The 12,116-nt window shown below is 42.2% G+C and overlaps 1 protein-coding gene across 3 annotated transcripts; it reads right to left on the bottom strand.

Annotated features, from left to right (window-relative positions):
- Positions 1–1,976: 1,976 nt before the first annotated feature.
- LOC125508085 (protein FAR1-RELATED SEQUENCE 5) lies at positions 1,977–7,043 on the bottom strand. Of its 3 annotated transcripts, none has more exons than XM_048672667.2 (5): positions 6,915–7,043; positions 6,319–6,395; positions 5,838–5,960; positions 2,965–5,074; positions 1,977–2,573 (listed from the first exon to the last, which is right to left on the bottom strand). In XM_048672667.2, the coding sequence occupies exons 4-5, from the start codon at positions 5,056–5,058 to the stop codon at positions 2,526–2,528; spliced, it is 2,142 nt and encodes a 713-aa protein (XP_048528624.1). In that variant the 5' UTR covers positions 5,059–5,074; positions 5,838–5,960; positions 6,319–6,395; positions 6,915–7,043; the 3' UTR covers positions 1,977–2,525. The 3 variants fall into 3 exon arrangements, with proteins under 3 accessions (XP_048528624.1, XP_087381729.1, XP_048528626.1); XM_087525603.1 differs by having other exon boundaries at positions 5,838–6,036; XM_048672669.2 differs by lacking the exon at positions 5,838–5,960.
- Between the last annotated feature and the right edge of the window lie 5,073 nt (positions 7,044–12,116).

A 12,116-nucleotide genomic window follows, 5' to 3' on the forward strand; every position in this document is an offset into this window, starting at 1 on the left:
TCAGTAAAAATTGCTTATATTCTACAAGATTAATTTTGTAATTCTTCAAATTTGTACAATAAGTGCCCCCATTCTAATTATTTGCCCCCACTCCACCAAAATTCTAGGTCCGCCCCTATGTCATCATCTTTGTTCCTCCTGGATTCCCATGGTTCATATGCTGCCATGTTTCCTGGTCCTTTTCTTTTTAGTGCTTCGACTCAGAGCGATAGCTTGATGATGGCAACCTCTCGAATGAGAAGATGTCTGCCGTGTAAAGAGATAACAACTTGGATGCAAGTGGACAAAAAAGTCTGATTTCGACCAAGGTAAAGACTAAGACATGTTCACTGGCTTCTTTGTTTACCTCTAATATCTCACATATATTGCTCAAATATATGTAATTAAGAAGGAGCAATAAGCTTGCACAAAAGCTCTGCATCCAAGAAATACATACAGCACACTTGTATCGATTTTCAGTCTACTTGATGAAGAAGTAGAGCTTTGCATGTATTTCATCCATGAAGAACGAAGGGGCTATACATATATGGTGGACATGCTGGACCTCTGAGTGTGTTGCGTGTGCAATTTATTGTGTGATGCTCATGCGCATTTTTCATGACTTTATCATTAAGTTTCCCGGTGCAAAAATGTAAATGCTGTTTGTGCCGCACGTTCTTCGTATGTACTGTAGATGATGCAAAAATGGGCAAGCAGCAGCCAGCTCAAATCTGCTCCGTTAGTTGAACTGGACGAATCGAACACCGCTGGCAAGTATGCATGGTGTACCAGATTACAAGATGACAGGAATTTCAGCAGGTCCATTGATTTCCTGCCTATTGACTAGTAGTGAGCATACACGTGTTGAAAGTACACCAGAGGTGTGGTTTGTTCACTGGCATAGCTTTACTAAACATGTCGTGGAAAATCGACGTGTGTTTATAGAATTATAGTGCACAAAGGTGCCCAAGAGTGGAACTTTCCCACAACTAAACATCGATCCACATTTAAAATGTATGAACAGGTAAAATAGCTTTGTACCATATTGTGCTACCAAACAGAGGTTTCTATTTCCTCGCACCTATCCTAGTCCAAGAACGTTGGGTGCAACTAGTTATTCACGATCCATGACAACGCGATCTAGTGGAGTTATAGAGAAAACTAGCTTAAAATGCTCTTTGATGACTACATTAATCCTTATTAGCCCCTTGGCCTCCTTGCAAGGAATCACAAGGCCTTCAAATCTGAAACCCCGTAGGGGGACCGTGTGAACTACACATATTTGTATGGGAGACAACATGGTCAAGAGGAGCAGTGTGACCCCCGGTGAGAACCAGCGCAGCAAAATGGCGACGCGGTGCCATTGGAGAAGAGTGAAGAGCTCATCTTCATCCTTTCCCGATGGACGCCAACACCCATCACCACTAGGTTCCGCCACCCTGAGATCACCATATTAGATCCTCCTATGATGGAATGTCTAGCTGAGTTAACAGGTGTAACTCTCTTTTTGTAGCTTCTCCCACTGCATAAAATACATGGGTGCTCTACCTACATCTTTGTTTCCCTCCAATATTCCAGCTACTAAATATGAATTTGCACCTGACACATCCCACAAAATGAAATGATAATATGAGGCTAGTTGCATCCATGGAGCAGTGGTAATAGGACTCCACATATATAGCACTGTTTTCATCTTCCTGTTAACTTCATGCATGTGATGTAGCCATGCAAAAACTATGTGGTGGCCATTCAGGAGTTGTGAGTGACATGCTTTTGCCATGCCCGTCAGTATTTGCTCAACAATCAAGCATGATGTTGCCATGATGCATGTACATTATGTAATGTAATCCTCGTTGCACTGCTGTCATGCTATGCAGGACCAGAATCCGCAAAGAGAACAAACCCCATGATTATATAATATCAAGAATCAGCTATAATATTTGTTATTAACTGAATTTAGACTAGGCGTAAGTTCTTTTTTGAAATAAAAGGGAATCTCCTAAAATAAAAGATTTTTACTTCTTGACTCTCATAAATTGCAAGTACTGCTTCTGCAAGTACGCATGCACAAGCAACTGACCTCTCATACAGTTTCCATGTTACAAATATATAGCATTGTTTTCAGTTTTCACCTCCCCCCGTCGATTTACATTAACCGCCACAAAGTCATTACAAGCCAAAGTGCAAAAAAGAACTATGTAATGGACACCAGTAGCATTGTATTGCCACGGGCCGCACTGGTTTAATTCTTACTGCTTACCTAGTTTGAACAGTGCCACCAGCCATAATCTTCACACGAGTCTCCTAGGCAATAGGTGCGCCGACCTTAAAGAAGAATGTTGACAATCTGAGAGGCTCTTCTGAATCAAATTCAAACCATATTGCTGCAGCATCAATTCTGTGCTAATAATCATTTATTCATTTTCATTTACCATCCCCAGGAGCACTCTTCATCTTGAGAGGGTCAGATGCTATTCTCCACCAAACTAATTAACAGTGTATCATTGCAGATAACTGCAATCCCCAGCAGTAAATAGAAAATACATTCAGGGAGACCAAGAGGAGACAAGAAACTGGCCAAGCAGATTAGTCACCTGAAAAGGCAAACAAAATGCAGTGTTGTTGCATAGCTTCCCTCTGATAAGAAAACTTTGGATAAATGTAAATCGGAAATAGCATTTTTTTTTTCATCTCATATTTTCAGTCAGAAAAGAAAAAACTGAGAGCAGCAAGTTTCAACGAGCAATACTATGTTCATCTCAAAAAGTTTAAATATGGTCCAACTCCTGTTTTGAATCATTTCAATTAGGAATTACATAGCATTTAGTAATTGACATAAAGCCATAAAAGTACTCCAGGACTCACTCTGATCAACCAAGCAAAAACAATAACCACTAGTACCAACTACCAACTTTGCTCGCATAATTAACTGCTTTAAGAATATGATTCTCATGAAAATTTTATAATATTTAACATTAGGCATACCTTCTGTCTGGAATCAGGCAAAGACTGATCAGTCATGCTATCATCAACCATGACATCCTCATTGATGTTTATAGCATCCCTTTGTGATACCCTCGTTGGATTTCTTTCATAAACAATAATCTCTTCATATGCCTTCTGTAAGATATCTTTTGCTGCTTTGTACACTGTCTCTGATCCAGATCCTTTCTCAGCATATCTGATGGCATCAGCACATAGAACATCGTAACGGCTTGTAATGGACTGACAAGCATCATCTTGATGGTTATCGCAGTTGTATTCTAATAAACCACAGTCTCTGGCCTTCCTTGTCCAACGCTTCAAATAGTAATCAGGTGGAAGTAAATGTGGATCAACTATTATGAATACTCCTAGAATATGACGGCATAAAATACCCGAGAACTCAAAGTATTTGCAACTACATTTTGCCATCTTATTGGAGGCATTGTAGGTCACACAGAATGTATCTGATGAATTTTCATCTTTCATGACGTTGTATTCACTTATGCAGCCATCTTTAGTTTTCTGAATAATATATGCCAAAGACTCTGTAAATTCTTCCTGAAATCTACTAAAGACTGCTTTGGTGTAGGTACGTGCTGCCTGCTTTTCCATTGGTGATGCAGTCTTTGTCGTCACCAAATTTAAAGAAGTGTCCATATCTGCTTTTGCTTCTTCCTCATAATGGTTTTCTATGCTCAAATCAAATTGGGTTAGAAAAACTTCCAGTGTCACCTTCGTACTAAAATACTTCTTGTAGAAATCATTCATGGTTTCTAACTTCTGCGCTTTAGATATTTCTGCACAGAATGTATCCATCAGGTACAAAGGAACCCATTTTTGGCGGATATTGTACATTGCTTGAAGCCATGTATTATTTCTTAAATCATAAGTATCAATGATTGACATCCACGCTGTTTCGAATGTGTTGATTGTTTCAGACTCAATAACACAGCTTTCTAACTCATCTATTAAAGTAGGATGCTCTGAGTATGTATGAGCTAACTTCTGTTTGGTTCTACTCAAAATGTGCCACTTGCAGAAGCGGTGACAGGTATGCGGAAAAACCCTTCCAATTGCAGCTTTCATGGCCCGATTTTGGTCGGTAACTAGTGAACATGGTGCCTTCCCACTCATTGCTGCCAGCCATGTTTCAAATAGCCAAACAAATGAGCATTCAGTATCTTCCATAAGCAATGCACATCCAAATATAACACGCTGAAGATGATGATTGACTCCTGAAAAGGTAACAAAGGGCATCATATACTTGTTCTTTTTGTATGTTGTGTCAAATGTAACAGCATCCCCAAAATGCTGATAAGCAAGTTTAGCTCTAGCATCGGCCCAGAAAACATTCATTAGACAGCTATTCTTGTCGACCTGTATGGCATGGAAGAAAGCAGGGTCGTTGCCTTGCATCTTCTTCAAATAATCAAGAAGACCTTGAGCGTCTCCGCCTTCCCCAAGAATATTCTGCCTCAGAAAGGGCACTCCATCTGAGCCCATCATAGTGATCTTATTGGAGGCATCAAGCAGACCTCTGTCACGAAGATACCCAACTCTACTACAGGTGCCAAGGTTATGATTGTGAGCTGTGTCAAGCTTGGAAACAACCCAATGGTTTGATTCTCTGACCACCTCCATCATAGCATTGCAACCTTCCCGCATAGACATCCTCTCACGCTTCTTTGTAGCCTCATCTGATGATGGATTCTTCTTTCTGTACATGCCTTCCCTTGAGCAAACAAACCTCCTCATGACGACAACCTCCTCTGCACCTTTCGAACGGCGAGACCTACCAACACGGAAGGGAAATCCAAGGTGCCTGGCATACTCATTGTAGAAAGTCTTTGCTGCTTCATCAGATTCAAATGTCATACCTAGCAATGGCTCTTTAGGGTCCTCTGGAGGTACAAAATCTTTCATGGCATTCTGCTCCGTAATACCACCAACCGAAGCAGCTATTCCTGCTTCTATGACTGGATCTCCGAGAATCAGATTGTCGTTCTGCACAGACTGAGCATTGGTGTCCAAGGACATGAGGCAATCAACATAATCCGCAATCAGCTCATCCCCTTCACTCCTTGCAGCTTCCATCAGTGCATATCAAGTTCTGCACACATCAATCACAGAATGATATGTATCATCACTTGCACATGGGGGCAGAGCTAGGATTTTAAGCCAAGGTATGCCGATTAACAAAAAATAATCCACTGCAGTTTGAAATATAGTAGTTCAAATAACAGAAACTGAAGTACAGATTGTTCTTTATAACGATAGTATCTTGAATAGTTTAGTTCAATTACAAAAATTAAGAACAAAATTACATTTAACTCTATGATGATGTCAGACATTTTCCACACCAAAATTTTGCACATTAGCCACAAATCAATTCATTACTAGACGGAACAGAGGGCTCTGCTGCGCCCAGCTATAGCCACGTCCTCCACATGCGATTTTAGGGAGGCTGGCGTGTGCGTATTTCTGTATTCTATCTTTTTTTTGTTGGGGGATGGTCAATGCGAGTCGGACACCGGTATGGAATGGAGGACTATTCATATATCAACAAGCATCCTCCCACAAACCCACTGTTCAGCCCGAAGACCCACCCAGCAGCCACAGCGAGGCTCTAAGCTTACAAAATCTCAGTGGCATCGGTTCACTATAAAGGGAAGAAAAGGTGTCTAAAAATTAACTCTCTTGCCCACATAATGTACTAACACAATGCTCTAACAAATATATTCAAGTACATTCACAATAGTGAGGCAAATGAAGTTGATCTTGTATGCACAAAATGGTGTCTGCTGGGAGGAGGCAAACTTGCATTAACAAATCTGAAATTCAAGCAGACTATCACTGATTTGCTCAAATCTTACCATAACAAATCTAAACACCATACAGGTTATAGCTGATTTGCTCAAATCTGAACCTATTCAGACAACATGTTTGCTCTGTGTAGCAGTCAGACTGCCAATCACACCTATTGTCATGCCCACGGCCTGCAGTCAAGAAAGCTCTTAAATTCATAGTAGTTGCTCGAAGCAAATTCGGCATCCTTATCTCTTAGGTAGTTCACTGCCAAAACAAAGTAATATACAGGAAAGCAAAAGGCTAAGAGGGACATGCAAAAGCTTGTAACAGCAGAAGAAACCATACTGAAATATTGTAGTGCACAACCATCTTATAAGAAACAATCGAGCCTAGAAACCAGACCACCATCATAAATTGTTTATGTGAATAAAAGGCATAAGTTTTATGTGGATAAAGATTAACTCTTTTGTTGGAACAACCACCAGTTGAACGATTCATAGGGGAACCGAAAAAATAATAACAGAAGCTGGGAAACAAAATGTATACCTGAGCAGAACTGGATGTGTATCATTCTTCACTAATGCCCCATACCACATTAAGCTTCTCACAATTACCAAGACTACCTGCACCGGTGGACAGAAACAAACAGTAAAAGCTAGCACCACACTAAAAATCAGTCATAGCAAAGTATTCTGAAGCACAACAACTGCCAGCTCATATGCATCTGCTAAATAGCTTACTAACATGAATTCTTCACTGTATGCGCCACTTACATCTATACCATGTATCATTCATTATTCAGTCTACGCATCACTTCATTGCATAGAGGCAAAGGAATGCCTGTGCAGGTGATAATGTGTAAGGTAAAGCATGCCACATGAGTACTGAAGGTAAGAGGTATTTTTGGTTGCCATAACTGAAAATGTGAGAGCAAGTGTATTACGGAAAAGCCTACACAAATTAACCAGGCGAACTCCAAAACTGGAAGCAAATTAAAATCGTGAAATTAGGCATCCACTATTTATCAAATGTACAGCTGTAGGAAATCAAGAAAGGAAAATCAGGAATTATTATCTCTATTGGCCATGACAAGAGAAGATTTGCAGTATGGGGAATTACATCAGTCAAAGGGATGAACAAACCTAGGAAAAGAGGCCGTCAAGGTCACGGGGGCTGGCAGCAGAAAGGGCTGAGGCGCCTTCGTCGTCCTTGCAGCAGGGGGGGGGGGGGGGGGGGGGGGGGGGGTGGCGGTGGCGTGCAGGCAGGCGGTGCCGGGGCGACCAGAGCTCCAGCGGCGGCGGGGAGTGGCGCACCTACGGGACAGGCAGCAGGAAAAATAACCCTTTCTTAGGGGTTTTAGAACAAAAAACAGTGCTCAAATAACTACGCTATATAAATTTGGACACAAATTTGGACAGTCCTAAATTACAACCACTTGACTGCAAATATACAACACCCAAGCGGCTGCCTCCTATGCAATCGCCGACCCCGCTGTCGTCACGCTGCAGAACTTCCCCCTCTCATTGTCGTCGTCGTGGCCGCCTCCAAGCCCCTTGCCCACCGCGTCGTTTTTGCGCCCCCACGCGCTGCCGCCATAGTCGGAGGGGATGGGCCAAACCACACAGTCACTCGAAAGGCCCGGCCGAAGCCACCGGCGCGGCGACGTGAAGCGGACACCGCGGGATCCATCGTTGGCTGCCTCGTCACAGCCGAAAAGACGAACGGTGTGACCATGACCGCTCCAGCTGTGGCGGTGGTGCACTCAAGATTTTATTTCTCAAGGTACCCCCTCTCAAGAATATGACACACAATGGGAGGAACCCAATCTTGACATGGATGAGGAGGGTTTTGTTGATGCAACTCCGAAGGAAGTTGCCAAACTACCAAGAAGATAGAAACAAATTACTATTTGTGACATGGAAGAAATTGACGTTGATGCGGCCGTTGGAAGCAAGTAACCAATGGTAGTATGGGAGAAGGCACAGGAGGATTCATGGCACCATGGGAGGTGGCATAGAAGGATTCATGGATGGCATGGGTGGATTGATGGGTGCCATGGGAGGTGGCATGGATGGTGTTGTGGGTGCCATGGGAGGAGGCATGGGTGGTGCTATGAGTGGTGGGATGGGAGGAGGCATGGATGACAATGAAGACAATGAAACCAATGGTGGCAATGAGACCAGTGTTCCAAGCCATGGAGGCAATGGGAACACAAGTGTCAATAGAGGAGATGAAACTCGAGAGACTATGTTCTATGTACTTTTATCTTTATTATGCAAAAAAATGTGTTGGTGATGCACTATGCTTATGGTTTGCATTTGAATTTGATATGTGGATTCGAGGTTCAATTTGATATGTTGTTCATTATGTGTGTGGTGATCTTGCAAAGTTTAAATTCTACCAATAGTTAATGTTTTGTTTCAATACACATGCAATTGTGAAGAAGAAATATGTGACTGGGTGCCCTATTTTAGGGCAGCTATTGGAGCAGTGGTGTCCTATTTTAGAACAATTGTTCGAGATGGACATTTTTTTGGTGCCCCAAATAACATTTTTTAGTGTTCTAAATTTTTCTCAAACTATATGTTCTTGGAGATGCTCTCGGGAGGCGGAAGAACGAAGGAGAGAACAAGAGTGCGGGTTAGAGCATCTCAAACTAAACCACATAAAAACTCCCCTCAAAATAATTATATGGGATTTTCATGTAATTTAGATAAGAACTACAAGGAGGTGCTTTATCACATCCTTTATACATCATCCCCTATAACCTATATTTTCTTTTTGTCTCCCCTCCTCTCTCTCTCTCTGTGTGTGTGTGAAGCGATGGTGAACAAATCTCGCTGTGGTACGGTGGCAACAGTGTGCGAGCAACGGTGCTGAATGGCGAGGGTAGAAGGCGACATCAATTAATGGTTGGTAGTGGTCAACAGCATCAAGCGGGCAAGCGGCCATGCGGTGGCGGCTTGGTGGTTGTGATAGTTATACGGAAATGCCATTTTCCCCTACACAGAGTGGAAGTTGGCCTGGATTATACGGGACCCCCTAAAAATCACATTTATTGAACTCGTTGGAGCTTTTTTTGGCCCAACTCCCTCTACCGTTCTTTATAGGTGAAAGGGATTTGTTGAAGATACTCTTGGAAGAGAAGGGTATATTTCCCGTGATAATTTGGAAGAAATGAGAGCTTACTGCACGTAAGAGCATCTCCAGCGGACTCTCTTCCCTAGTTTCTCAAGTGAACAATTCGAACAGGGTCCGAATAGAAAAATGCCATACAGCTGGACCCATTTCCAACTCATATGTCTGGGTTGTCCAGTGAAAAATCATGGATGTCGCCTAGAGGGGGGGGTGAATAGGTGCTTTAAAATAATTACGGTTTAGGTTTGAACAAACACTACAAGAAAAGACACATCTGTGACATTTTGGGCCGAACGATTTTTTTTCCTGTCATGCTTATGACACTTCTATGACGATGATTGTGACAAAACCCGGTATCGTCATAGATGTGGTGGGATCCTACTTCTATGACAAAAAATCATGACAGAAAATGGGCTTTTCATCCTGGGCAGGCCGGAGACGCAGCTGCATGACATTCTTTGGGCCGTCCATGATGGAAAAAATCATGGTAGAAGCGAGGGCGAGGAAAATATCGGGGAGTTCCCGGTTACGGTGGGTGGTCGGGGGCTGAGCGATGCGCGTTTCTCTCATACACGTACGCGTGTGGGTGCGAGGCGTTGGGCTCTAACTGAACCCGAGCGAGGCATTCGCCTACTGAACCCGAGAAATTGCACTGCAGGTTACGCGTTACTGAACCCGGGCGATCGATCGATCTAGCTGTTAACTGAACCCGATCGAGCGATTCCGACTGCTGCTAACTGAAGCCACCTGCTGCCTCTTGATGAACAGTAAGCGCTGTTGGGGGTTGGATGAATATTTCCCGATGGGGGGTTGGATGAACAGGACCCTGTGGTAGTAGAGGCCATTGCCGCTGGATGAACAGGACCCCGATCGAGCCGGATGGGGGTGGATGAACAGGACACCGTGGAGGGCTGGATGAACAGGACCCCATGGAGGGCTGGTTGAACAGTAGCCGGTGGAGGGCTGGTTGAACAGTAGCCGGTGGAGGGCTGGATGAACAGTAGCCCATGGAGGGGTGGTTGAACAGGACCTCGTGGAGAGGGCTGGTTGAATAGTAGCCGGTGGAGGAGCGGTGGAGGCAAGAGGGAGACGCCATGGAAGAACAGTCGCAGGTGGAGGCTGGAGGAGGTCGACGGTGGATGAACAGTAGCCCGTGGAGGCATTCCACGGTGGCGATGAACAGTAGCCCGTGGAGTCCCGTTTTGCGGTACGCCACACCCCTCCCGATGAAAAGGACCCTGTTTCAACCTAATTGTTCAGAATTTTTGGAGTTACAGAAGTATTTAAAATAGTCAGATTGCTACAGACTGTTCTGTTTTAACAGATTCTGTTTTCTTTGCGTTGTGTGCTTATTTTGATGGCTCTATGGTTTTCTTTGTTGAGTTTTTGCCATAGAAAAGTTGGAATACAGTACATATAATGCAAGAACAAAAATATGAATTGGTTTGATACAACACTTGTAGTGATTTATTTTCTTATACTAACGGATCTCACAAAGGTTTTGTTGAGTTCTGTGTGATTGAAGTTTTCAAGTTTTGGGTTATCTTACGATGGATGAAGGAATAAGGAATAGAAGAGCCTAAGCTTGGGGATGCCCCGGCATCCCAAGCTATTATCCAAAAATGAGCAACCAACTAAGCTTGGGGATGCCCCCGAGTGGCATCCCTCTTTCTTCTAACAACCATCGGTATTTTACTCGAAGCTATATTTTTATTCGTCACATACTATGCGTTTTGCTGGGAGCGTCTTGTATGATATGAGTCTTTGCTTGTTTTATTTTGTTTTTTAAGTCTTGATCCCTTGCTGGACACACCTATTTGGGAGAGCCAAAATTATGTCATGACTTGTTAGAATTGCTCTCTATGCTTCACTTACATCTTTTATGAGCTATGGACTTGCTCTAGTGCTTCACTTATATATTTTTGAGCACGGTGTGCTTTAGTATTTTTGAAGAAATACTCTCTTGCTTCACTTAGATTTATTTGAGAGTTAGTAAAATTTTCAAGAAATTCTCTCTTGCTTCACTTAAATTAATTTGAGAGAAAGAAATATTATGCTCACGATCTTCACTTATATTTGTTTGAGCTTATGAAAAGCAACACATGAAAATTAGTCCCAAAGTGATAGATATCCAAGAAGGATATAATAAAAACTTTCATGAAGATCATTGGACAAAATAAACTTGATTCTTAGTAATAGTTTTGAGATATGATGATGTGATATGTGAGTCATCTTGATGTGTAATTATGCTTTAGTAAGAATATTGGTGTTAAGGTTTGTGATTCCCTATGCAAGCATGAAAGTCAATAATTATGCAATGAAATTATATCCTACTTGTGGTGCATTATTCAATGTTAATTATGCTTAATGCTCGCTTATGAGATTATTCGTTTCTTGGTTGGTCGCTTCTCAATCTTTTGCTAGCCTTCATTTTGCACTAAGTATGATCTCTACTTGTGCATCCAAAATCCTTTAAACCAGTTGTGCCACATGAGTCCACTATATCTACCTATATGCGGTATTATTTTGTCATTCTAAGCAAATTTGTATGTGCCATCTCTAATTTTCAAAATAAACTTCTCTTTTGTATGTTCATTTTGCTCATGGAGCGGTGAGGGGTAGCTAATATTTTCCATGCTAGATGTGTTATTCTCACGATGAGTGTTTATTCACTTGTCATTGCACGAGAGTAAGGCAAAGGTATTAGGGATGCCCGGTCCCGAAATGAAAAAAAAACGAATTTACTTTATGTTGTTAAATAATAAATTCATTGGAAAGTGTTGGTATGGAGGGCAACCGTGGATACAGCTAGCCATGGAAAGTGAAAGTATGGTGGAAAAAAGAATAAACTTTATTTTCTGTTTGGGAACCGCCTATGATATATCTAAGCATGGAAAGTATTGGGAACTCTAAGTCGTTTTCATTGGTGGGATGGATACACCTCCCAAAATGTTTTTATCTCTAAGTTTTTCGCTTTGAGCTCTAGCACCTATACAAATCCCTACTTCCCTCTGCGAATGGCCTTTCTTTTACTTTATGCAATTTTTTTTTGAATTTGAGTCTCCATCTTTTCTTATAAAAGCACCAACTAGGAGGCAATATGATCGTACTTGAGTATTGGGTGTAGCTAATATGCGAGTGTGTTTCATGAATGGATCAATGATTGAGCATGATGGGCTAGGGGTAACTTATTTTAGCGTTGATAT

The sequence above is a fragment of the Triticum urartu genome, chromosome 5A, assembly GCF_056163025.1.
Source record: "Triticum urartu cultivar PI428250 chromosome 5A, HENAU_Tu73, whole genome shotgun sequence".
NCBI classification, from domain to species: domain Eukaryota; kingdom Viridiplantae; phylum Streptophyta; class Magnoliopsida; order Poales; family Poaceae; genus Triticum; species Triticum urartu.

Excerpts from the sequence above, each read along its gene's own strand:
- LOC125508085 (XM_048672669.2), bottom strand. The coding sequence starts at position 5,058 with ATGGAAGCTGCAAGGAGTGAAGGGGATGAGCTGATTGCGGATTATGTT. Across the intron at positions 2,574-2,964 it reads TGCCTGATTCCAGACAGAAG|GTGACTAATCTGCTTGGCCA; the intron begins GTATGCCTAATG and ends TTGCCTTTTCAG.